This window comes from Ipomoea nil, unplaced genomic scaffold (genome assembly GCF_001879475.1).
Source record: "Ipomoea nil cultivar Tokyo-kokei standard unplaced genomic scaffold, Asagao_1.1 scaffold0276, whole genome shotgun sequence".
Classification (NCBI taxonomy): Eukaryota; Viridiplantae; Streptophyta; class Magnoliopsida; order Solanales; family Convolvulaceae; genus Ipomoea; species Ipomoea nil.
Genome location: NW_017616704.1, coordinates 2,271,534 through 2,299,306, shown reverse-complemented (window position 1 = coordinate 2,299,306; position 27,773 = coordinate 2,271,534). Strand labels below are relative to the sequence as shown.

The 27,773-nt window shown below is 35.0% G+C and overlaps 1 protein-coding gene across 3 annotated transcripts; it reads right to left on the bottom strand.

Annotated features, from left to right (window-relative positions):
- Positions 1 to 1,257: 1,257 nt before the first annotated feature.
- Positions 1,258 to 8,007, bottom strand: LOC109156437 (beta-amyrin synthase). Of its 3 annotated transcripts, XM_019304324.1 has the most exons (20): positions 7,933 to 8,007; positions 7,498 to 7,549; positions 7,236 to 7,448; positions 5,389 to 5,574; positions 5,220 to 5,309; positions 4,941 to 5,138; positions 4,760 to 4,844; positions 4,304 to 4,470; positions 4,023 to 4,211; positions 3,808 to 3,921; positions 3,522 to 3,641; positions 3,279 to 3,401; positions 3,105 to 3,203; positions 2,806 to 2,862; positions 2,620 to 2,666; positions 2,367 to 2,510; positions 2,096 to 2,273; positions 1,894 to 1,974; positions 1,717 to 1,800; positions 1,258 to 1,605 (listed from the first exon to the last, which is right to left on the bottom strand). In XM_019304324.1, exons 3-20 carry the CDS (start codon positions 7,440 to 7,442, stop codon positions 1,492 to 1,494), a joined length of 2,283 nt encoding a protein of 760 aa, XP_019159869.1. In that variant the 5' UTR covers positions 7,443 to 7,448; positions 7,498 to 7,549; positions 7,933 to 8,007; the 3' UTR covers positions 1,258 to 1,491. The 3 variants fall into 3 exon arrangements, with proteins under 3 accessions (XP_019159869.1, XP_019159856.1, XP_019159863.1); XM_019304311.1 differs by having other exon boundaries at positions 7,236 to 7,549; XM_019304318.1 differs by lacking the exon at positions 7,933 to 8,007 and having other exon boundaries at positions 7,236 to 7,618.
- Between the last annotated feature and the right edge of the window lie 19,766 nt (positions 8,008 to 27,773).

Genomic DNA, 27,773 nt, shown 5'->3' with positions numbered 1-27,773 from the left:
TACGGTGCGGCAGTGCGGCATTACCAATAGTTCAACTAATATACACCATTAACGTTGGGAAAATACACCACAAAAAATAGAGACAAATTAGGTACGCATCACCAAAAACACACCATTAGGTGTGAGTAAAAACACCATATATTATTCGGAAATACACCATTGGGGGTGGTCAGTTATATGGTGTATTTTTTTGGGTCTGTTGTGTATTTTCTAATGTTTTATTGCATTTCATTGTGGTGTGTTTTTCTTACACTGTTGGTGTATTCTGAAATTCCGCCGCACGGGAAAACCCCGCCGCATTTGAAAATTTTCATATATATATATATATATATATATATATATATATATATATATATATATATATATATAGAGAGAGAGAGAGAGAGAGAGAGAGAGAGAGAGGAAGGTTCAAGTGCAGCGGTGTCTTACGGTGCGGGGGTGCGGCGTCACCAATAGTTCATCAAATATACACCATCAACGTTAGGAATATACACCACAAAAACACACACAAATTAGGTATGCATCATCAAAAATACACCATTAGGTGTGATTAAAAAGATCATACAGTATTCGGAAATACAGTTTTGGGGGTGTTGAGTTATATGGTGTATTTTTGGGTCTATTGTGTATTTTTTGATTTTTTTTTGCATTTCATTGTGGTGTGTTTTTCTTACACTGTTGGTGCATGTTGTTAACACTATATATATATATATATATATATATATATATATATATATATATATATATATATATATATATATATATAATTCAGAGAATCGGGTCTGGGGATGGCATTCTGGGGTTGGGGACGCATAGTGCCATCCCTGTCCCTGGTGAGTATGGGAAAGCTCTCCTTATCTCCGTCCTCATTTCTCGAAAAAATTCCCTATTCATGCTGTCGTTGGGGCGGGGTTCAACTTTTCCCATAATGGTCGAGTTGAATTATTATCCCTATATGGGTGCATATAGAACTAAGATTAATGTTGGAGAGCTCAAAATTATTTCGACTTGGCGTTACATTTTGTTAAGAATTCTAATTTATTGGGTGACGAAGGAACCAATAATACTTATTATTCGAGAGTGTACACATGATGAACTCACTCTTGTATAATTATTTGTAAATCATACGGAAAAAGTAAGAATTCAATATTGCGTAGTACACTGAAGGTTGATACTTGAAAGTAGTAATGTGGACAGCTACACCCACCCAAAAAAATAAATAAATAAATAAATAAATAAATAAATAAATAAATAATCAGAAATGAAAGAGTAAATGGATTACCTTTTATTCACATATTTGAATACAAACTTGCATTGGTAGCTAAGCTATGGCCCTCTATTTTTTCTTAGACAACTTATATATTACAAACAACATAATAGATACGGAGTATATGGTATAAGGTAAAGAACATGACTGGTTATACAACAAACAACACTGCAGATTCCTTATCTGATGATGTTGAAAGAGGTGGAATTGAATTGAAAAATGGTTTATGATGGTAAAGGCACCCTCTTTCTGTACTCTGCCAAACCCCACAAAGGATAGATATTTCTATATGCCGCATAGTGCAACATGCAGTTCTTCATGAAAACTCCAGTAATTTCCTGAAACAAAAATGAAGAGTATGCATTCAGATTGTAGCAAGGTAGCACAACCTAACCTTTCTTGATGCTACATTGTGCTATTGCAGGTTAACTGTTGATTTCATAGGTTACCTGCTGAGGAAAGTCGCCATTTTCCATCTGAGAGTTTATTAAAAGCTTTGCTGCTCGGTGGAGTGGCCTTGGATCTCTATCCGCCTGTCCCACAATCAAATGTTTGTAGATGCAATTTTTTAAATCATTTTTGTTAAAAGAATTTTACCAAATTAGTGTTTAGAAGAAGAAATTTACCTGGCCAGAATGAATCAGCCCCATCATAGCCCAAGCAGTTTGCACCAAATTTGAGCGGTTTCCTTCAAGCTGTCGATACACCTGCTTCCGTAACTAAATAATTATTATCTTTTTTCCAATGCATATTTTTCTCTTATTACTTTTGTGACTAGAGGGCGTTGATCTAGGCATTAGGAAATGATAGGCAGAATTCAAGTATTACCTTGTCGGGACAAGAACGATAGCTTTCTCCCCAACCACCATCATCCCTCTGTGTTCTTAGCAGAAAATCAACACCTTTACGAACAGCTGCACAATTGTTATATGTTTTGCCTGCTGCTGCTAGGCCTCCAAGGGCAAACCATGAGCCATATGTGAAGCATACACCCCAATTTCCATACCTAAGTTGACAGAATTTATCATGTCATACAAAATGAAAACTAATATGGTACAAATATTATTTGCAGCTCCAGAGCTTTAGTAAATTAATATACCATGAACCATCAGGCTTTTGATCATTTTCAAGGTATTTCGCAGCATTGGTGATGAAATTGTCTATCTCCTTTGTTCGGTGTCCAGGGTATAATTTTTTGAAAAGGATAAGGGCTTGAATTGATGAACCAGTGCACTCAACATACCTAGATGAACATTTCAGTTTGTTTCAAAAGCATTTTAATTGATTTGTGTACACTCTTAATAGGAGAAAACAACACTCATTAGTAGTGTAATTAGAGAGATAAATCTTACTCATGCTCAATAACAATGTCAGCGAAGAATTCTGTTGGATTGAGTAGCTGTGTAAATAAACCAAAAGAATTAAAAGTAAACTTCTCTGTTTGTAGCAGATAATAAATATATCTCAAAGCTTGTACCAAGTTATTATCATTATCTCACAGCAAACTGATTATCCCTTAGTTTTGTAGGAAAGATTACCTCCAACCAGTCTGAGGCTCCAGCAGGCTCCCATGCGGCTAAACCACCGTTTTTGCTCTGCCATATTGTTTATAAAATGGAGGATATTAGTAACCAAACACGTGAAAATGTAATTGATTTACTATTTGATTTTATCATTTAAACAATCAAGTTGGACTTTCTTTTGGCAGTATGCCGAGTTGCAACATATTTGTGTTTCTAGGTACTAATAATTATTTTAAAGAGTACTTCCTATGTTTGAACATAAGAGAAACTAGGGATGCAATTTAATACTGATAAATTCACAACTTGGTCCCTACCTGTAAGGAAAGCAATACATTAACCGCATCATATAATCGCTCAGGCTCCAATTGCTCACCAAAAATTTCAGCAGGCATTGTAGAGAAGATAAGGCAACACTAAAATCAAAAGGAGAAGATTAGAACGGTTTTATAATAGATGAGAATTATCATGATAATAGTAGAATTAGATACCTTTAATCCTTCAGCAGTGCAATCAGAAACTTGCCATCCATGATCTTGATCTGAAAATGTCCATGATCCTTTAGAAATGTGCCTATACATGCCCTTGAAATCACCAGAAGGATTATCCTTGACCTGTAAGAAAATTATGCATGTTAGTTCATGATAATTGAAATGAAAATTACAATAGGAATTTTTTTTGATTAACTGTTTTTAATGGGAGAAGCCAAATTATTAGGTTTCTGAGTCTCAGACCTGAGATTTTTTAATGAAATCATGTCCTCTTTGAAGAGTATCTTCTATTTCATCAGTCATGTCACTAGCTAATAGTGCTTGGATGGCAAAACCAGTATCCCACTGCTGACTGCCAAAGCTCTGAAGTTCAATATCAATCATAAAAGTAAGCCAATTTAAGTGATTTATATTATGAATGACCTTGAAAAAGCAAAGTTCGAAGGGAGGAAGAGATAAACACAGAGACAGACATGGGCGCACACACACACATATTGAAATTTCTTGAGTCAATAGCACTTCTAACAACCTGCATTTTCATTCCATCTTCAGCAACCCATAGGTAATCAGGGATCCTAGCAAGATGCTTTTTGAAATAGTCACCATTTGGATCCTCAGCCCAACAAGCAAGCATACACAAAACCTACATGGACAACACATGTTGGAATCTCCCACTTGTAATCATCACCATCAAATATAAATTGAATAATGCTATGCAATTCCAGAAGTACTATTTTGCTTTACCTTTTCCACACACCCAATTGTGATATATCGACTGTTCTCATCTTCATAATGTATGTGTTTCATGGTAACTTCGAGAGCTTTTTGTCTCAACTTGTTGAAAGGCCAGCGAGTCAGTAAAGGCTCAGCGAGTACATAACAACTATCCCAGATTAAGTCTTGTATCAAGGGATGAGGATAGTAGAGATCCTCCTGTATAGACAAGTGTTTTAGAAATTCTATAAAAAGGTTAAAAAAAAATAAAAAATTATGTACATGATTGATTTCACCTCTGATAAATTTACCTTTGCACACAAATGGCATATTTTCCTCCAATTGATTTGCTCGTATGGCTCATCATAAAGCTCTTCCCTCAATTGTAAAATCAGAGGTGTAATTGGCCCTACAAATCTCTTACCATAGAGATAAGACATGGGCATGTAAACCATTCGGCAGTAACACCACATTTTTGCTGCATTGAAAAAAAATACAGTTGGACTTGAGGACTGATCCTATAAATTCAATGTCTTCCAGATTCTAAGTCTTAGAAGATTGTAATTTCAACTTTTTTGTATGCCAAGTCCAATTAAAGAGATTATTGTTATCAGCTTGAGCTAGTTTACTATTTGGACCAGAATTTAAAGCAATTAAAAACTATCAAGTCAGGCCATTTCTCAAGACACCTTATAGAAATCATATCCTTTTCTTATCCATAATCAAGAGTCTTCATTTTAAGCATCAGCATGACAATTTCTACCTACCTGGATGCATAGGAAGAAAAGAAGGAAGGAGCCAAAATTCAGGAGGCATTGGGTTACTCCCTGACCAGTCAAATACTCCGAGAATCTGAAGATAGATAAAACAAAGATTTATCAGCAAGAGCTTGGCATAAATGTAGTCATGAGTAATTAAGAAGTTTCAAAATCCTTAATACAGTCATACCGAGAGCCAAGTCTTTCCCCAGGAAGGAATGGCTTTAACAGTACCATGATCAAGAATCCATTTCCTTGCTCTAGCACAGGCATTGTTCTCACCCCCATCCGGCCGTTCTCCAAGAATACGCATACAGATGTAGCTCAGTGCAGTACAGAACATAGTGCTGTGACCTTCTATGTGAAATCCCCACCCACCATCTTCATTCTGAATCCCGCAAAATGCCATTTATTAGGAAACCAAAACTCTAGACAAACTATTATTGTTTCCAGACCAAAGTTTATATACCTGGTGACAGTATATGTATCGAAGAATTTCTCTGCGGTGTTCTGCCGGGAAAACAGTATTAAGGTGACCGGTGATGTACACGCACATAACCTGAAAGTTTGTTTTCAAGAAAAGGGTGAATGATGAGATTACGCATTTCGTCAAACACTTAGGGAGCAAGGTAACTGACCAGAGGTGGAAGAAAGAACAGGGGACCGGCATTTTCGGCAGGCCAGTGACCATCACTGGCTTGCAAGGCTGAGAAGAAATGAACTGCTCTTCTCAGTGCAGCAGTGGCCGTTTCATGGGTGATTTCTTCTCCATCTTCCACCTTCACTGGTGGGATTGTCTGCTTGAAATTCTTCTCTCGCAGGAACTGTATTAAAACAAACCGAATTATCAACTATACAAAAAAATATCAAATGCAAATAATTAGGGCTATCTTTTTTTCCTTTAAAAAATAGCTTTGTTGAATTGTAATTATAAATAAAAACTTTCTCCTTTTATAATCTCTAAACTTTTCTTTTCTTTTTTTTTTAAAGAAAAGTATGCAACTGCTAGTTGAAGATGAGCTATAAATAAAGAGTGATTTGTGACCTTAAATGATACTTATTCAGAATTTTGTTGTTCTAAGTTAATTGTTTGATAAATTTGACATATAAAAGTTTTACAGAGTATTTTTACGGTACTGTGTCGGTACCTTTTTATAGTTACCAAATTAATTGTTTGGATAAATTTGGTAGGTAACATTTTTATTTTTTATGATACTATATTGGTATCTTACAAAAAAATAGCTTTGTTGAATTGTAATTATAAATAAGAACTTTCTCCTTTTAGAATCTCTAAACTTTTCTTTTTTTTTTTTTTTAAAGAAAAGTATGCAACTGCTAGTTGAAGATGAGCTATAAATAAAGAGTGACTTGTGACCTTAAATGATACTTATTCAGAATTTTGTTGTTCCAAGTTAATTGTTTGATAAATTTGACATATAAAAGTTTTACAGAGTATTTTTACGGTATTGTGTCGGTGCCTTTTTGTAGTTACCAAATTAATTGTTTGGATAAATTTGGTAGGTAACATTTTTATTTTTTATGATACTATATTGGTATCTTACAAAAAAATATTGATATGACATACTTTTATTAATTAATATATAGTGAATTGTTCTTTTTTGAATGATGAACTTGTATCTCTAGTCAACAAAGGATATTGTGAACCACCTCCTGACTTAACTGTTCAATTTAAAGTTACTTTTTTTTATTTTTCATACATATTTTCGGTAGGATTTGAACCCCACTGTGTCATATCCAGTCATGACTTTTAAGTCATTTAACAAACTAACTCCGCTAAACCTCAAAGACTAATGACAATGCGTCATTATATTAGTAATTTGTAAAATTTGTCTGCACAGGCTTAGCTCAATGGTCCAGTGGACAATATTTGAGAGAAGAAACCAAGGTTCAAACCCCAGCGATCATAATGTGAAAATTATGTCCAAAGTTGATAAATTTTCAAATATGAGTAGACACAATTTACTACAGAGTGCATACGATCTAACAGGATACTTCATCTAATGAAGTATTTTCGTATCATCCATGAATAATCTAACAGGATACTTCATCTAATGAAGTATTTTCGTATCATCCATGAATATATATACCATGATTCTTATCATTTTTCAATAGGCGGCTGATCTGATCTACCCAGGGCCATTGAACATGGTATATATAGATATATATATACCATGTGATTCTTATCATTTTTCAATAGGATATCATTTTTCACAAATATATATATATATATATATATATATATATATATATATATATATATATATTGGAGTATTGACAGTAGCAATATAATAATATATAATAGATCGAAGTCTTCCATGTACTTTCCAAGTCTTCCACTCCACCCAATCTTCATTCTTCTTGGATATTTTATCCTTATTTTACTGATCATTTGATTTGACTATTAAATACCTACAAACAAACGAACACTCCTGAAATTCTGAAAATGATGTGTTACTTACTATACCTGATTTCGCCAAAGAAGATCACCGCTTGGCTTAACCATGTAGCGGTTGTTCCAGAACTCACGGCGGGCCGCTTCGATCTCAGCCCGTTCTTCCGCCGTTCCGGCGTTAGGGTCGAACTCCCATGTTTGCCGCCCCACGTACTTGTTGGTGCTATACAAGTACGCCTCATCATTTCCACCCTCTTCTGCAATTCTAAGCCTCCACATTTTTTTGTTTTTTTTTTTTTGTTTTTTGTTGTTTCGAGTTAATTAATGTTGTTGATTACTATATTCCACGAAAACGACGTTGTCCCTTCGGCAAGATGCTTCAATTCCTGCTTTTCGTCCAATATTTGACGACAATAACAAGAACATGATTAAACACGCATGCAGTGGGACAGTTAATTACTTTCAATTGAAAAAACAAATGAAAAAGAATTTTATTATATGTTTATATATAATATATTCTTCTCAAGATCAGCAACTATGGCTCGAGCAGAAGAAGTTGAGTTTTTAAACTTTACTTTTCATGGAGTTGGGGAGATCAAATAGGTACATTTAAAAAAAACTTAGAAAGAATATCTAGTTACTAATAGAGTTAAAGAGTTTTAATTTGAGAAAATTTTGATTTAAAATTTAATTTCTTTTACCATAGTATATGTATGAGAAAAGGAAAAACAAAACAAAAAAATAAAAATGAGGAGATATATGTACGTACCTTTTGAATTAAGGGAGCAGTTGTGGGAGTGGATAGAAGAGAGGAGTTTGGGGAATATGATGGATGGTGTGAATCAGCCGAACAAGGTACGCAGATATATATAGAAATTGATGGAAGGATAAAATGGAGATTTCACTATATATTCCACTGTGCTACCTATATACTTTATGCTGTTTGTCAACTTTTCCCCATTTTAATATGTACAAATTAAAATCAACTATGAGAGAAGTCTTCTATATATACTTTTGTCCTATCACTCAACACATACATACATACATACATACATACATACATATATACATACATATATATATATATATATATATATATATATATATATATATATATATATATAGAATCGCACTCAGGTGCGAACGGCTCGCCCAGGCGCGAAATAGGAATGAATTCTGTTCGTCCACGTGTCCAGATCTAATGGATGAGAAACACTGATTTTTAAAAAAACGCGGTGGCATTTTCGTAAATAATTGAACATCGAAGTGCAAGTAAAATGTATTACAAGTGCATGTAAAATGTATTATAGGTGCAAGTAAAAATTTACACTGAGCATCAATACTTAGTTGCACTTATAGTTCTAAGTAGTTGCACCTATAGTTCTAAGTAGTTGCACACATAGGTATAAGTAGTTGCATCTAGGTGTATGAATGTTTGCTAGTGGTTTTCAGGAGTATTACTACCCGCGAACTCAGATCAATGAATGTTAACAAGGCAAAATTACATGCACTTATAGGTGAAAGTAGGTGCACCTATAGTTATAAGTAGTTGCACCTATAGTTATAAATAGTTGCACACATAGTTATAAGCACACCCAAGTGAATGAATGGTTGCGGAAAGTGAATGCGAACAAGGCAAAATTACATGCACTAATAGGTGAAAATAGGTGCACTTATAAGAGATTTTACTTGCACTTCGATGTTCAATTATTTACGAAAATGCCACCGCGTTTTTTTTAAGTTATTAGATCTGGACACGTGTCGCGCGCTGATTCGTTCGCATTTCCTTCCTGGGCACTTATTCGCACCTGAGTGCGCCCCTATATATATATATATATATATATATATATATATATATATTTGAGAGAGAAAGAGGGGAATAGGAAATAAGAATATTTACTGCCTTTGGCATCATTAATTTAAAATCCTTTGAAATTGAACATATTTATAACAAAAGAAAATAAATAAAATCCTAAAATTATGCTCATGTTATACTCCATGTACTGCTATTATTCCATGAATGAAATGTTGCCACACACTCCACGTCTACCACTACTCTCCACACTCCATGTTTGCTTTCTTTAACAAACTTACACCTTGGTTTAATGATAAGCCTCAAAATATGCTAGTTTTTAGGATCTTATTAGGAGTGTTTGACACAATTTTTAATTCCTAAACAATATGTTTTAAGACAAATTTACCTCGAGAGCATAGCTTGACACAAGAACATCACACTAATTAAACTTTCTATGATTTCTAGGCATTTTTAGCAGCAAGAACGGATCAGAAAGAGCAAGGCGAGGAAAAGAGCACATCAAAGAAGCAATCATGCACGTGAAAGAAAAGACAAATAGGAATTATTTCTCGATTCACGCAAGCAATCACAGCGTGAAGGCTGCATGAGAAGTGAAGCGAAGAAAGGAACAATTATTGCCCAATCACGCAAGGATTTATGGCGTGAGAGCCAGTGTAATTCAGATATAAAGGGCCGGAACAAGAGCAGACGCGGGAAGAGTCTATTTCCCATTCATGCCGGTGTCACAGCGTGATGTCGAGCGTGAATGGGAATTCGAAGTATATAGCAGCAGCGCACAGATTGGAAGGGGAAGACAATTCATTTTCTAAAATTCCAAATTCAGTTTAGGGAGAGAAAACACTTCTAGATTATTAATTAGGGTTTTAAATCCTTTGAAGATTTGTGGAAATTTTCTACATCAAGATTGCAAATTGGATTCGATTGAGTAGATCTTTGTGGTAACAATTCTTTACTCTTTATTTATATTTTGAGCCTAGATTTGATGGATTGTTGCAAATTGATTTACTCCATTGGATTTTACAAACCTGAAGGAAAGATTGATAAGCGCACCCATTCTGGTAGGACCAAATTGGAGCCAACCCTTCGAACTGATGTGTGATGCAAGCAATTTCGCTGTTGGTGCAGTTTTAGGACAGAGAATAGAAAAAGCCTTTCAACCAATTGCTTTTGCGAGCTGTACTCTAAACATAGCCCAACTAGCGTATACAACAACCGATAAGGAACTGATGGCCATTATATTTGCTCTAGAAAAATTTCGTTCTTATCTATTACTGTCAAAGATCACAATTCGCACAGACCATGCAACTATTCGATATCTAATGACGAAGCAAGAAGCAAAACCAAGATTGATAAGATGGGTTCTATTACTCCGAGAATTTGATATTACTATAGTAGATATGAAAGGAGCAGCGAATAGGGCCGCTGACCACTTGTCAAGATTAAAAGATAATGAAGCTGTTGAGTCTGAAAGAGAAATAGAAGAGTGCTTTAATTTCCCAAAGAGAAATTATTGGGAGTATCAACCGTACCATGGTATGCAGAAATAGCAAATTTGTTGGCTGGAGGAACTCTGCAATGGTATCTAGCTTACTGAACATGATAAGCGCAAAATTAAGGCGGAAGCCAAATATTACTTCTGGGATGAACCCTATCTGTTCCGAGTATGTGTAGACCAGATAATTTGAAGATGTGTTCCGGAAGAAGAAGGATATATAATTTTGGGAGATTGCCACAGAGGAGGCTACGGAGGACATCATTCGGCGAACCGCACGGCAAGAAAAGTTTTAGAAGCTGACTTTTATTGGTCACGGATTTTTCGAGATGCCCAACTCTATGTACAAAACTGCGATGAATGTCAAAGGGTGGGGAATGTCACGAAAAGAGCTGAAATGCCTCAAACATATATTCTTGCCTGCGAAATCTTTGATATCTGGGGATTGGACTTTGTTGGGCCATTCCCAGAATCGAAAGGATTCAAATACATCTTGGGAGCCATTGATTATGTTTCAAAATGGGTGGAAGTCGAAGCGCGTAAAACGAATGATGCCCAGAGCGTGGTAAAATTTATTAAAAAGTTGTTATCTAGATTTGGAATCCCCAGAGTAATCATAAGTGACCGAGGGAAGCATTTCCGAAACATTCCAATGACCAAAATTCTTGGGAAACATGGAGTGCAGCACCGAAGCGGAGTGTCATACCATCCGCAAACAAGCGGCTAGGTCGAGAATGCAAACAGAGATATCAAAGCCATTCTCGAGAAAACAGTGTCGAAAAGTAGATGAGACTGGGCCGATAAGTTGAATGATGCATTGTGGGCATTTAGGACAGCTTATAAAACTCCCATTGGAACTACGCCCTATAGACTTGTTACGGGAAATCTTGTCACCTGCCAGTGGAAGTCAAGCATAAGGTATACTGTGCCTTGAAGAAGTTGAATGAGGACTTACATCTAGCGGGCAACCAAAGGTTATGGCAGCTAAACGAGCTAAATGAATGGTGAATGCTCGCGTATGAAACTAATAAGTCCTACAAAGAAAAGACCAAACAGTACCATGATTTGCATATCGAAAAGGGAAGGAATTTCAGGTAGGAGATCAAGTGCTGCTATTTAATTCCAGGCTCAAACTTTTTCCAGGGAAGCTAAAATCGCGATGGTCTGGACCCTTCAAGGTGAAAAAAGTTTACCCTTATGGCAGTCTAGACATTTGTCATCCTGAGAAAGGGATATTCAAGGTCAATGGGCAATAGGTGAAGAAGTATCATGGTTTGGATCAACCTGGACAGGTAGTATGTGCCATGGCACTTGAAGACTTCTGAAGAGCTTCATTAATCTCGTCGGGCTAAAGACGTTAAATGTAGCGCTGCTTGGGGGGCAACCCAAGGTTTTTAAATTTCTTTTTCCATTTCTATTATGCTATTTTTGTCTTGTTTCTTTTATGTCCTTTTAAGTCTGTCATGTTGATTCACGAACTACCGTTCCACTGAGAATTGTCATGAAGCTGACTCGTATCAACTCATGTTGAAGCGCTGCGAGAATCTCTTTAGTCGAAAAGTGTAAAAGAGGACATTCTGCTTCGAAGGGAGATTATTTCGCCCATCCTTTTCTTATCCGTTTTTACTAGTCTTGTTAAGGTCTAAAGTGAGGAAACCACACCCTATTCACACTTGTAAAGTGTGGAAAGGGCTTAGTTTCATCTTCCTAAGATAATAATCATGCTGTTAAATGCACTTGTTTGATTAGCTGTGTATTGATAGAGAATGTTACACCCTTTCACCACTTATTCTTTTACGATTCATAAAACAGGTTCTAGTGATGAAGTCTTCAACAAAACATTTGCGGACTGTTTTTTTTTTTTTTAGAGAAAGGGGAGTTTACTCTCTACCTTATAAACGTTGAACTTGTTTTTTTATTCTAAAGTGTGGAAAGGTGTATCTGTGCTTAACCTTAAATTCAGTCATGGTGTTGTTTCTTTTCCCTAAGTCCCACAATTTATTCCTAAAGTGTAGAAAGGGACGCCTTTCCCCTAAAAGCTTTTGAGCTTCATGCCAATCCACTTTGAGATTAGTGTAGACATCTAGACGATGTCATTCTAAAGTGTGGAAAGGATGCACATTTGTGCTTTGAAAGTCAAAATTTTGGCTTACCATGTGACATGTAATAGGAGCATTGCATGAGACTAAGAGAAGAATGAGATTGGTTAGATTATTTTGGAAATGTGCTTTATGAAGTTTTAATTAGCTTAATTCATGAAATATCTTTGAAAATTATCCCTTACACCTTAGGGATTTGCATAGAACCCCAGTAGGGTTTTGCCTTTGTTGTATGTTTGCATGATAATTTACTCCTTATTTGGTTGGGACCTTAGTAAACGATCCTCCAAAGTGGGAGTGTGCACTACCTAACCCAGAAAAATAAGACAGCAAGACTTGGAATCTGAAAATTTTGTATGACATGGGGCAAAAGGTGAGCCTTATGGTGCGTATTACGTGAAAAATTTCCCTGAACCTGAAAAAGCATGAGTGATTGAAGTAGGGAAATGATGTCGAGAAAAAAGGCAAAACACCGAAAAATATGGCCACTCCTTGAGATAAGATACGAGGTGAGACATCTTGCTAGGATTCGAGGCGTTTCCATTGCACTGTCTTCAAAACAACGTAGAGCTCTACGTGAAGTCGGAGGTCCCAAGGAAGATTTCCTAGGAGATGTGAAGAGAGAGAGGAGGGAAGCCACCTTACTGGAAACTGAGCACCCATCGCACTGTCTTCGAAAAAGCATGGAGCTCCATGTGAAGTCGGTTCGCTTAGTAACGCCGCAGTAAAAATATAGTCATAAGCGGAGAGCGGTCCATGTCATACCACACTTACTTTTATGTTAGGTCTTGGCGACACAAGGATGGAAAAACGGTTGGTGTGTGTACATCGTTCTCACTAGTTGGCTCGGCTCAAGGCCCCTTCCAAATGAAAGGTGAATTCCCGTTTTGGATTGCATGCTTGACTTGTAGTGTATAGAGTGAGTCACCCCATCTTTGTTTTAAAAGATTTTACCTTCTTAAGAGGCCAATTTTCGTAAATATTCCATGAATTGCTGATTGTTAGATGATTTACACATTTGCCTAATAATTCAAGGGATTCCATTCTTACGCTAGTCTGGTATAATCCTAGAAATAATCATGTGGTATACAGAAAATTTGTTTAGGTATATCTTGAGCTTATCAGATCTTTTAAACATGTAATTGCTTGCGGACAAGCAAAATAAAGTGTGAAAACTTGTGATAAGCCTCAAAATATGCTAGTTTTTAGAAGCTTATTATGAGTGTTTGGCACGATTTTTAATTCCTAAACAATATGTTTTAAGACAAATTTACCTCGAAAGCATAGCTTGACACAAGAACACCACACTAATTAAACTTTCTATGATTTCTAGGCATTTTTAACAGAAAAGCAGCAAGAACGGATCAGAAAGAGCAAGGCGAGAAAAAGAGCACATCAAAAGAGCAATCACGCACGTTCAAGAAAAGAAAAATAGGAATTATTTCCCGATTCACGCAAGCAATCACGGTGTCAAGGCTGCATGAGAAGTGAAGCGAAGAAAGGAACAATTATTTCCCAATCACGCAAGGATTCACGGCGTGAGAGATAGTGTAATTCGGATATAAAGGGGATGGACAAGAGCAGATGCGAGACGAGTCTATTTCCCATTCACGCCGGTGATGCCGGCGTGACGTCGAGCGTGAATGGGAATTCGAAGTATATAGCAGCGGCGGACAGATTGGAAGGGGAAGGCGGCAATTCATTTTCTAAAATTCCAAATTCAGTTTAGGGAGAGAAAACACTTCTAGATTATTAGGGTTTTAAATCCTTTGAAGATTTGTGGAATATTTCTACATCAAGGTTGCAAATCGGATTCAATTGAGTGGATCTTTGTGGTAGCAAATCTTTAATCTTTTGATTATTGATATTTTGAGCCTAGATTTGATGGATTGTTGCAAATTGATTTACTCCATTGGATTTGTTAGATCTTTGATGCGTAGCTAAGTAGTTGTGAGGTTGGGCATGTGATTCGCCGTTATGCGTTAGGATTTATAATTCCTAGGGATCTAGGATTCGAAAATTGCTTATTTGCTCTTGTTATGTTTGGTTTTGTATTTCTTCTTATCTTTTGATGGCCACAAGAGGTAAGAGGGTTTGAGAGAGGATAGTCGACGAGAAATCGTGGCTATCCGAAGTCTTTGCCAACCATTTCCCCCGCCCTTCGAACCGAGAGGGCAATGTTCGGGAAGGACTATACGCTAGGTGTTCGACAAAATTCCTAGTCCAAGTGATTGTTGCCTAGAGGTGTAGACGTGTTGCCTTTACTCGGCTTAGGTCCTCTTGAGTTGAGTAATTCCGTTTCCTGGAATCCCTTCATCCTACACTTGCACATATAAGCGTTAAGCACATCACCGACCTCCTCTTTATCCTTTGATAAACCCACAGATTACCGCAATTGTTTACATTTTTACTATCATTACTTCATCTTTCCAAACACATTTAGTATAAGTCGCTTGTTTAGAATCTTGTTAATCAACCCGTAGACCTCCACGAACTCCAAGTTGTCATCCTCAAGTGAACGACGCTCGGGGTGGTTCTAACTCCCCATTTTATCATCTAACTCATATCATCCCATTCCTACCCATACAACTACACACTTTTGACTACGCTAATCAAGAACCACAAACGTAAGAAAAGCGGGTTGGTCATTTAACATAATAATAATAATAATAATAATAATAATAATAATAATAATAATAATAATAATAATATTATTATTATTATTATTATTATTATTATTATTATTATTATTATTATTATTATTATTACTAGTAATTCACCTGCGCGATGCACGGGAAAAAATTATGTTATTATAAATATAAATAAAAATAGAAAAACTAAAATATTTTAAATTATTTAATATAATAATATTTTTGAGCTTCCATTGGTCAAGTATTTATTACTTTTATAGAATACAAAATTACAATTAAAATTAAAATTAATATTAAAATTATAATTTCGTATGGTTAATATAATCTCTAATTATGTGCATATTCAAATAAACTTATAGAGAAAATTTACATAATTACATTGATTTATTTTTAATTGTATTTCATCTATGTTATAATTTTCACAATACGAATAATAACTAAGATAATTACATTTGGAAAGCAAATTTCAAATTCTGTATGTGTAAATTTGAAATCTAATTGAACATATTTTTTATATGATTATATAATATATAGCTATTTTATTTTTAAAAAGTATATTTTTTATATTTTTTTGAAACCAAAAGTATATTTTTTATATGATTATATAATATATAGCTATTTTATTTTTTAAATGTTGTGCTTTTTTTTTTTTTATAATAAAGGATGTCTAATTATGTGCATATTCAAATAAACTTATAGAGAGAATTTATATAATTACATTGATTTATTTTTAATTGTATTTCATATATATTATAATTTTTACAATACGAATAATAACTAAGATAATTACATTTGGAAAGCAAATTTCAAATTTTGTATGTATAAATCTAAACTCTAATTGAACACATTTTTTATATGATTATATAATATATAGCTATTTTATTTTTCAAAAGTATATTTTTTATATTTTTTTGAAACCAAAAGTATATTTTTTATATGATTATATAATATATAGCTATTTTATTTTTTAAATGTTGTTCTTTTTTTTTTTTTATAATAAAGGATGTTGTGGCATTAATTGTAATATTAATTATTTCCCAAACCATATAGCTTTATTATATAAAGGATTATTATTATTATTATTATTATTATTATTATTATTATTATTATTATTATTATTATTATTATTATTGTTATTATTATTATAACATTGCCTCCTTTAAATCAAGTTGGATATATTGGTCATCCCAATATCCTTCTTTAATTTAAGAAATGTCTCCGTCTTCAACGACTTCGTAAAGATATCTGCAACTTGACATTCACTTGAACAATACTCAATGTTGATTTGTTTTCCAGCAACCAACTCTTTGATTTTGTGATACTTGATATCAATATGCTTGCTGAGACCCTGAAAGACAGGATTCTTAGACAACAAAATTGCAAACTTGTTGTCACAGAAAATAGTTGTAGGTGTTTCCTACTTGTGTTGTAAAAACTCCAAAATTTTCCTTAGCCAAACAGCATGAGTAGCACAATTTGCTGCTGCAATATATTCTACTTCTACAGTTGAAAGTGCTACAATCTACTGCTTCTTCGAAGACCAAGAAAATATGGTTGAACCAAGATAGAAGGCATATCCCGATGTGTTTTTTCTGGTCGCAACATCTCCAGCCCAATCACTGTCTGTATATCCAACAAGTTTCACAGCTTCATTAGTATATTAAAAAATGCCATCATTACTCGTACCTATTACATATCTCAGGAATTCGTTGGTTAAAGTACCTATGAGGTCCCTGTACTATATGTTTTGTTCAATTTAGTCCTCATACTTTTATTTTGTTCAATTTAGTCCCTGTACTTTCAAAAGTGGTGCAATTAAGGACAATAGTTAACGATGTTAATATTATCGTTAACTTAGGTTACGTGGCGCTGAAGATATTTATATTCCTACTCATATATTACTTTATAAATATTTAAAATTTATTATTTTTACCACCAATATATTAAATTAGTATGTCCAAAATAAATAATTGCGATCATGTTCGTAATGAGATTTGGACAATTGTCCTTAGTTTTATCACTTTTTAAAGTAGAGGGACTAAATTGAATAGAATAAAGGTACAAGGACTAAATTGAACAAAACACTATAGTACAGGGACTTCATAGGTACTTTAACCGGAATTCGTTTGCCTGTAGCGCAATGTGATTCTTTTGGTTGCTCCATGAATCTGCTAAGTATTCCAACTCCAAAAGAAATATCCGGCCTTGTTGCCACATTTTTACCACACTTATCTTTAGGCACCTTTAACTTTTCAGCTACCGGAGTTGAAACTGGTTTGGAGTTTTCCATTTTGATCTTTTTCAAAATATCAACAACATACTTCTTTTGTGAAATAAAGATTCCACCATTCATCTGAACAACCTCAAGGCCAAGAAAGTAATACATAAGACCCATATCGGTCATTTCAAATATCTTAATGAGTGTCTCCCTGAATTATGAGATTAGCTTCAAGTTATTTCCAGTAAAAACAAAATCATCAACATATAGACATATTATAACAATATCACCAGAATCCATGCATTTGACATACAAGTATGTTCATGAGGACATCTCATAAAATCACTTTCAACAAGATTAGAGTCAATGCAACCATACCATTCCCTAGGTGTTTGTTTTAAGTCATATAAGGTTTTTCTCAACATGTATACTTTATGTTCCTCCCCTTTCTTCACAAACCCTGCAGGTTGCTCAACATATATTTCTTCTTCAAGAAAACCATTAAAAAAAACAGACTTGACAATCATTTGATGCAATTTCTAATCATTTTGAGCAACAAGAGAAACAATCATTCGAACTGTATCAAGTCTACTTACTGTAGCAAAAACCTCAAAATAATCAATACCTGGTTTTTGCTTGTAACCCTTTGCTACGAACCGTGCCTTAAAATGGTCAATTTCTCCATTTGACTTGTATTTCGTCCTGTAAACCCACTTTACTCCAATGGGCTTCTTTCTAGGAGGTAAATCTGTTAACTACCAGGTACCATTCTTTTCAATGACACGTATCACCTCATCCATCGTATTAAGCCAATGAGTTTCTGTAGCAACCTTCTCAAAGGATAAAGGGTCAGAATCTGCGAAAAGAGCAAATTGAACAATCTCTTCATCAGACAGGTCATTATCATAACCCAAAACATAATCCTGCAAGCAGCTGGTAAGTGACGCTCGCGTTGAGATCGTCGAACTAATGAGTTTGGTTGTGAAGGAAACTGGACATTATCTTAAATTTGTTGCTCATCCACAATATTTTACACAACAGGAATAACAACTGACGTTTCATCTTTACCTGACCAATCCTCGGCACCATATTCATCAAAAGATACATCACGGCTTATAACAACCTTTTTAGTTTTAGGATTGTATTGTTTATAAGGCTTTGAACCATCACTATAACTAATGAATATACACTTCTCACATTTATCATCCAACTTCTTTCTCAATTGATATGGCACACGTGCATATGCCAAACATCTAAAAACCTTAAGATCTCTTATAGAGGGTTTCTTCCCACTTCAAGCATCCTTAGGTGTCTTCTTAGTTGGACACCTATTCAAGACATACACAGTACAAGCAACAGCTTCTGCCTAAAAAGGCTTAGGCAGGTTCTTAGATTTCAACATGCACCTCACCATATCCATGATAGATCTATTCTTTCTCTCAGCCACTTCGTTTTGTTGTCGAGTGTATCTGGCTGTCATCTAGTGCTGAATATCCTTCTCCTCTAGAAAATTATCACAAGCAATATATTATGTACCTCTATCAGTTCTCAAGATTCATAATCACTATGTTTTTCAAAAAAAAAAAAAAAAAAAAAAAAACCTTAAATTGTTTGAAAGCATCACATGCATCAAACTTTTGCTTCAGAAAATAAACCCATGTTTTCCTACTGAAATTATCAATGAAAGTAACAAAATATTTACTGACAACCCAAAATATTTTCTACCAAAATTCCTATTTTATCAAATTTCAAAATAAAATTATGTTTATTCTTATGATGATTTTTTCCAAATGAGTATATAAAATATTTGTAAACTCTTTATTACAAAATCATTTAATATAAAGTAATTATATATTTAATTATGGTTTTCAAAGCCCTATTTAAGAGATATTTTTATTTATCAAAATCTTAACCCAAAAGTCTATTTGAGAGGAACATGTGAAACTGATAGCAAAGTTTTTGACCAAAATTTTCAGCCCAAATGTTTTTAATCTCTAAAGTCCAAATGGTTTTATTTAAGCCCAAATGTATTTATTCTAGCCCAAATGTTCAACCCAACCACCATAATTTAACCCTAGCCCAATCTGAATCCTACCCTATTATAATATGTGTATATGTAATGAAACATTGGTTCATATTCTTACTTCAACTACCAGAACCTCCTCTCTGCATGCCTCTCGCATCTCTCTCTCCCTCTCTATCATCTTCTTCTTCATTTTAGAGATTCTTCTATCAAAACTTAGGTTTAGGATTTGAGTTTCAAGCTTGGGTAAGTTTCCTACTCCTTTCTTTCCTTCTATTCCTTTGTTCTTGAGGATAGCCTATCTCATAGATGTGTTTATGGGTTGTTGTTGTGATTGTTACCTGAGAAATGGAATCTTAGATGGTGAAGAAGGAGACCATGCTTGAGGTTATAGAGGAGAAATTCTTGCTTGTTGAGGCTAGAAGCTTGAGGTATAACCCAGGGAAATCCAAACTATTATTTTTTTATCCTAAGTGCTGATATTATTTGTTTGTGTGATGATGTTGGTAAATAATGTGTTTGTGTGTAATGTAAGTGGTGTATATTGATGCTATGATAGTGTTTTTATTGTGGGATTATGACATTTACATGATTGGAATGCTTCGTTGTTGATTTGGTGTGCTATTGTTGTTGTCGGAGAGAAACAGAGGAGGAATAAAGGCTATTGCCTTCACCCTCCCCTTTGTTATACCAGGACTAGCCCGTTGGGACGGAGGATTAGTCTTCTGGCTATCGGCTGGAGGAATACCTTTGGGCAACCAAAAAAAAGATCACATGCGGATACTGTGCCCAGGTGAAAGATGTTGTTGAATGATAGCCGTTGATCTCGCTAAAATCAACCATTCAGATTGAACACAGATTAAAAAAAAACGCGGTGGCAATTTGGTCTTTTTGCGTTTAGATCAAACTTAAGGTGCGTAGTTTTTTGTGCTTAAGGTGTGTCATTTTCCTTCTTAAGGTGCGTGGTTTCTGTGCTTAATGTGCGTTAGTTCTTCAGTTGAGAACTTAAGGTGCATTTTTTTTTTAACTTAAGGTGCATCAGTGTAAAGGTTTAGGTGTGTATTTCCATAACTTAAAGTGCATTCTTTTTACACTTAAGGTGCGTGGTTTCTTTGCTTAAGGTGCGTTAGTTCTTCAGTTGAGAACTTAAAGTGCGTTTTTTGTTGAAACTTAACGTGTGCCGGTCTAAAGCTTTAGGTGCATCTTTTCATAGCTTAAGATTCGTCCTTTTTACACTTAAGCTACCTGGTTTCTGTTCTTAAGGTGCGTCAGTTCTTCAGTTAGAACTTAAAGTGCGTTTTTTGTTGAAACTTAAGGTGCGCTAGTCTAAAGCTTTAGGTGCGTCCTTGTAATACTTAAGGTGCGCCATGTTTAACACTGAAGGTGCGCCAATATAACAGTTAAGATGCGCCATTTTAACACTTAGGGACGTTTGGTTCAGGTTATATTACATAACCAAGGATATGTGACATTCCAAAGCTTACATTCCTATGTTTGGTTCATATTATCTGAGGGTATAACATTCCCAAGGAAACAAACATTTCCTCCACATAGAATTTTGAAGGGAATGTGATTCTCTTCCCTTTCTTAGGTTATGTAAGATAACCTTGAATATTTATAAATTTTGCCATTTTAATTCTAATTATTTAAAAATATATATTTTATGTTAGCTTTTATATATATATATATATATATATATATATATATATATATATATATATATATATATATATATATATATGTATGTCTGATTATTTTTATAATTATATTTTTTTTATTACGTTATGTTAGCATATAAAATAATTTTGTTTCTCAAGTTCAAGATTTTAGTTAATATTTTAAAATCATGTAATTATATATGACACAGTTATCTTATTTATTTATTTTAATTTTTAAATTTATTAAAATATATGAAAATAGGTTAAGGATGTTATATTGTATATATATATATATATATATATATATATATATATATATATATATATATATATATATATATAGAGAGAGAGAGAGAGAGAGAGAGAGAGAGAGAGTTTTTTCCCAAAATGGTCCCTTGACTATCGCTCATTCTCAATTTTGCATTTCGACTTTTAATTGCAGCCAATGTGGTCCCTTGACTTTTAAAAACTCCCCCAAATCGGTCCTCCGTTAGAAATTTCGTCTATTGAGCGTTAAAATAAAGGGCATTTTCGTCCGTTTACCTATTATATGCCTAATATACTCTGAAAAATAATCGAGGGATCATTTTGGAAATAGTCGAGGGATCATTTTGGGAAAAACTCATTTATTTATTTCATTTTTGTTTATTTCCATTTTTTTTAAGACTATCAAATTAGAATTTCTATACATTTTTTTTTACAAATATAAATAGTTAAAATCCACAATCAAAAGTCAAAATTTTAAACTTTCTCTACAAATTTTTTCCTTCTATCTAAACATACCAACTTCCCTCTATTCCTATCAAGTTTTACAATAAGTTCCGTAAGTTTCAAAAATATAATACGGAGTACTCATATACTTTTTATGTTCACACACGCATGCACGCACGCACGCACGCGCGCACACACACACACACACACACACACACACACACACACACACACACACACACACACATATATATATATATATATATATATATATATATATATATATATATATATATATAGACACACACACAGAGACAAACTTCAATAGACAATCAATCACTATGTATCGCATTAAATATTATTTTTACCAATAAAAATAACATTTCTATTTTTATCAGTTTAGACACCCAAAATTTATGCTTCATTTCTCGGTCAGTATGCCTTTGAAAATAAAAGGGAAAATTGTAAAAGATGTGTCTTTATAATATGTCAATTATCAATGTCACCCCTGAATTATGAGTGGTGTAAATGTTGCCCCTCAATTATCAAAACCGTGCACATATAGCCCCTCCGGTAACGGACATGTGGTTCCCCGTTAGTGTACGACACCGTTAAGTCGGAGTAAATATGTAATTTAGTTGTTTTTTCCCTCCCTCGATTCGAAGTACCAGCAATAGACAGCGGTGGGGAACCACAAGTCCATTACGGGAGGGACTATATGTGCACCATTTTGATAATTGAGGGGCAACATTTACACCACTCATAATTCAGGGGTGACATTGATAATTGGCATATTATAGAGGGGCATTTTTTACAATTTTCCCAAAATAAAATTATTATTTTTACAATCAATCGCTATGCTTCTAGCACTTCTTGGAACTGAGAAGTACGCGTTACTTCTCGGTCAATGACAAAATCTTAGAAAATATTTTTGAAAAGTTGGCTTAACTTAACTTGCAAGGCCATTAGTTTCATTCCAAAGTTTGTACAAATCATAACTACCATTTCCAAATGCCTATCTACCAAGAAGTACATCATGCTAAAGAGAGTCTACAACTATGGCTATCAATTTTATGTGTTAAAGGACAAGTAAAATAAACCAAATGCAAAAATAATTAGCACAAAACAAGCAATTCTAAACCTAAAGCCTCATCATTTTTCAATATTACAAGTTCTTGTCATTTTGAAGTTTGTTTGTATTTTATATATGAATATTAATAAACTTAAATTTGAAAGTTAAACTTGTTTACCAAAGTACGAAACTTATTGTAAAACTTGATAGGGATAGAGGAAAAATTTGTATGTTTAGACAGAAGGAAAAAATTGTAGAGAAAGTTTAAAAACTATTTATATTTGTAAGAAAAAAAATCTATAGAAATTCTAATATGATAGTCTTAAAAAAATGGAAATAAATAAATGAATTTTTTCCAAAATGGTCCCTCGACTATTCCCAAAATGGTCCCTCGACTATTCCCAAAATGGTCCCTCGACTATTTTTCAGAGTATATTAGGCATATAATAGGTAAACGGACAAAAATGCCCTTCATTTTAACACTCAATAGTCTGAATTTATAACGAAGGATCAATTTGGGGGAGTTTTTAAAAGTCAAGGGACCACATTGGGTGCAATTAAAAGTCGAAATGTAAAATTGAGAATGAGCGATAGTCGATGGACCATTTTGGGAAAAAACTATATATATATATAGTGAAAGGTTCCCGTGCGGTTGTGCGGTTATTAATGTGCGTGAGATTTATACTTAATGTGTGTGAGTGTTGTGTCTAATGTGCCTGAGATTTGTACTTAATGTGCGTGAATGTGTAAAATGTAGCAGAAAATATGGATATCAGCTTCTTCCCCATCCCCAGTACCTGCACTCTGTGAGTTGCTTCAAAATAACTTCGATTATTAGGTTGCTCATAATGTGGCACGGAATATGCTGGCCTGTGCTTATTCGACATCTGAGATGGTTGCTGATGCTCTTTTTGTTCTATCCAAGATGAAAGATTTAAATCTTCAAGTTTCAATAACGACATATAATAGTGTGTTGCTCTGTTTTACTGATGTTTACAATGAAATAAAAGTTTCCCAAAGTGAATACACAAATTCTATCCTTATCAATGGTCTATGCAGACCGATCTTGGCGGGAGAATCTGGAACTTCTGTTGTTTGCTTCAACTCTAGATTGTTGAAAATTCTCTTATTACTCACGCACATTAAGCACAAATCTCACGCATATTAAGCACAATACTCTGGCACATTAAGTACAAAACTCACGCATATTAACATGACGCACATTAAGTACAAATCTCAAGCATATTGAGCATAACACTCACGCACATTAAGTATAAACCTCACGCACATTAATCCACCGCACAACCGCACGGGAAGCAACAAATGCACCTAATCCCTTCCCTATATATATATATATATATATATATATATATATATATATATATATATATATATATATATATATATATTGAGGTTTATATGAGAATCCCTCCCCCATGGGAACTAAGGACTAATGGTCATGCTTTTTTAGATTAATTATATTATTTATTTATTATTTGAATCTAATATTATTATTTGTAGATGTTATGCATGATTTTAGGAGGTATGTTTTTTGTAAGATTGTATTTTCTAGTAGAGTTTTACTTTTAGTAGGATTGTGTAGTTCCAATTCCATACATGCACACTTCATATTCCATCAATGTGCATTCTAGTATTGATTCGATCATGTGCATATGCAAATGTGTACATCTGGGGGCTAGGGTATATATATAGACATATACATATATATATATATATATATATATATATATATATATATATATATATATATAGAGCATTATGATGAACACGATTGCGGATTGAATGGCTAACATGGATGTGAGACAAGCGAAGGCCTGCAGCGATATGGTTGTAGGGATGCGCAATCAGTTAACCAAATCGTTTTAAACGAAGTTTTTAAGATTTTAACCGTTAACCGAACCGAACTTTGTATTACCGAATTAACCGAATCGAAATTTTTTCCCGGTTAATCGATTAACCAAAGTTTTTTAAGCTAAAGTTTTAAATCTTTAAAATAATACCTATCATAATAAATTAATAAGAAAATATACAAACACAATACCATAAAACACTACAAACATAAAAGCACAAATTATAAAGTCCAAACATCTATATATATATATATATATATATATATATATATATATATATATATATATATATATATATATATATATATATATATATATATATATATATATATATATATATATATATATATAGAGAGAGAGAGAGAGAGAGAGAGAGAGTAGTGTTCCAATGAGAACACTTGCTTAGGTGAGAACGTGAGAACAAATCATGTACATCCATCAAATCGTCTAGATTAGATTAAGTGTGTGCGAATGCGAATTAAATGTGTGCAAATGCACTTAATCGCGTTTGCACACATTTAATTCGCGTTCACACACACTTAATCTAATCTAGACCAAAACTCTACCAAAAATTCTCTCTCTATAAATCTAGGGTTTTTGGCTTCTTTCCTAAGTTTTTTAGGGTTTCTTGCATCTTCACGGCGACATCGGCTTCCATTCACCGGCGAGTTTGCTGTGTGTGATGTCGGCGAACACTGGGATGCCCTGAGCGACGACGGTGGAGGCAGTTATGGCGAGGTGGGCCAATTTGGTCCTCGCCGAAGAGGAGGAAGAGGATGCCGTCGTGCTGATCACGGCGGCAGATGACACGGATGTGGCGGAGGAACCGACCTGGACGATCATAGGCCGCTTTCTGAAAAAAAATCTGATCAAGATCGAGTTCATGCGGCATGTTATAGCGTCTGTTTGGCAATCGGTTTTGGGGGTCCAAGTCTCTGAACTTCAGCCGGGGTTGTTCTTGTTTGTTTTCCGGCATAAAACTTACAGATTCAGGTACTGGAGGAGGGGCCGTGGTCTTTTGATAATTACACCCTAGTGTGTCGACAGGTGGTGGATGGGGTGATGCCCGGGGACGTGGTCCTGGATTCTGTTGATATGTGGGTTCAGTGCCATGGTTTGTCGATGGGGTATACGATGGCCGTTATTCAGGAGCAGGTTGGGAATTACATTGGAAAATTCATTCGTTGTGACAATCGTTTTTTGGGAGCCCCTTGGAAATCTTATTATCGTATTAGGGTTTCGGTCCCGGTAACAACACCATTGAAGAGGCGTATGAAGCGTGATAAGACAACTTGCTGGGTGTTGTTTAAGTATGAAAGACTACACATGTACTGTTTTCTCTGTGGAATGATGGGTCATGCTTACAAGTTCTGTCTGAAGGCACGTAATTCGGAACTTCCCGTTGAGCTCTATCCGTACGGGGAGGGGCTCCGTGCGGGTGTGAGAACAGGACCACGCCCAGTCGGCGATCCATGGCTACTCCCGGTTACGGGACCGCCTCGGGGAGCTGAGATTCCGGCAGTAGGGATCGCCGGCGATGAATCCGGCGCTGCCGAGGAGGAGGACACGGACAGAGAGGACTGTCCGGCGGTGGTGGCCGCTTCTAAACGACGCCGTGAAGGGGAAGGGGGTGTGGGAGGACAGTATAGAAGGGGAGATACGGTTATGTCAGATGTGTCAAAACTTGCAGTTGGCGGGTTCTAGTTCCCAGACCCGCCCATCATTATGAGTACTTTGAGCTGGAACTGTCGTGGCTTGGGAAATCCACGAACAGTTCATGAGATAGTGGACATTGTGTCTCGTAAGAAGCTTGACTTTGTATACTTAATGGAAACTAAGGTTGAGCGGATACATGCAGAGCGACTCCGTATCAAGCTTGGTTTCGATGGTTTATTTTACGTTCATAATGAGCGAACGACAGGGGGTTTGGCATTATTATGGAAGAAGAATAATACTGTTAGTCTATTAAGTTACTCTAAGAACCATGTTGATGTTGAGGTTCGTATGCAGGATGGTAAGCTTTGGCGCATGACGTGTTTCTATGGTTTCTCGGATCGTAATATGAGACGGGAGTCATGGGATCTGCTGAGTATGTTGAGTAATAGATCGCCATTGTCATGGGTTGTCATAGGAGATTTTAATAATCTCTTATTCCAGCATGAGAAGAGGGGAGGAAATCCATACCCAGGCTGTAACACCCCAAATTTTTGAAACTTTTAAAACTTATATAATATAGGTAAATTCTCATTAAATCCCAAACAGAGCAGTACAAAACATAAGAATACGGGGTGTTATGCCACATCTGAGCTAGAGAACTCAGATGCACAGGCTAAACTATCTAATTATCCTTAAACAACATCATTACATCATTATGGCACGCAGGCCAAAGATGAAACTATCTATCTAAGCCTTGGGTCCTCTAGCGCGCTCCGGAGCTAATCGTCTGTGCCTGAAAGCCAAATATATCTGTTCAGCGAATAATGCTGGTAACCCACTCTAACGCGTTGAAATACGGTATAAGTATATATATATATATATATATATATATATATATATATATATATATATATATATATATATATATATATATATAAGAAAAGCCATTTTGAAGCAGGAAGATATATCCTAGGAAACTCTAGTTTCAAAACCGGAATAGACTCGACAGATAGGGATAAGCACATTCAACAGTTATAACCAAGCATATAAAGATACTAGCATATATCCTACGGTCACAGATTCACTTTATCTCATTTATATCATCATTCATCTCATCGCACAAGCACACTTTGGTGGCGCCACAGGACATATATATATATATATATATATATATATAGGCGGGTTCAGGTGCGGCAGTGTCTTACGGTGCGGCAACACCAATAGTTCACCAAATATGCACCATCAACGTTAGGAAATACACCACACAAAACAGAGTAAACAGAGCCCTGCATCACCAAACACACACCATTAGGTGTGAGTAAAAACACCATACACTATTCGGA

Excerpts from the sequence above, each read along its gene's own strand:
- LOC109156437 (XM_019304311.1), bottom strand. The coding sequence starts at position 7,442 with ATGTGGAGGCTTAGAATTGCAGAAGAGGGTGGAAATGATGAGGCGTAC. Across the intron at positions 1,975-2,095 it reads ATCGTTCTTGTCCCGACAAG|GTGTATCGACAGCTTGAAGG; the intron begins GTAATACTTGAA and ends TTACGGAAGCAG. Across the intron at positions 1,606-1,716 it reads ATGGCGACTTTCCTCAGCAG|GAAATTACTGGAGTTTTCAT; the intron begins GTAACCTATGAA and ends TTTTTGTTTCAG.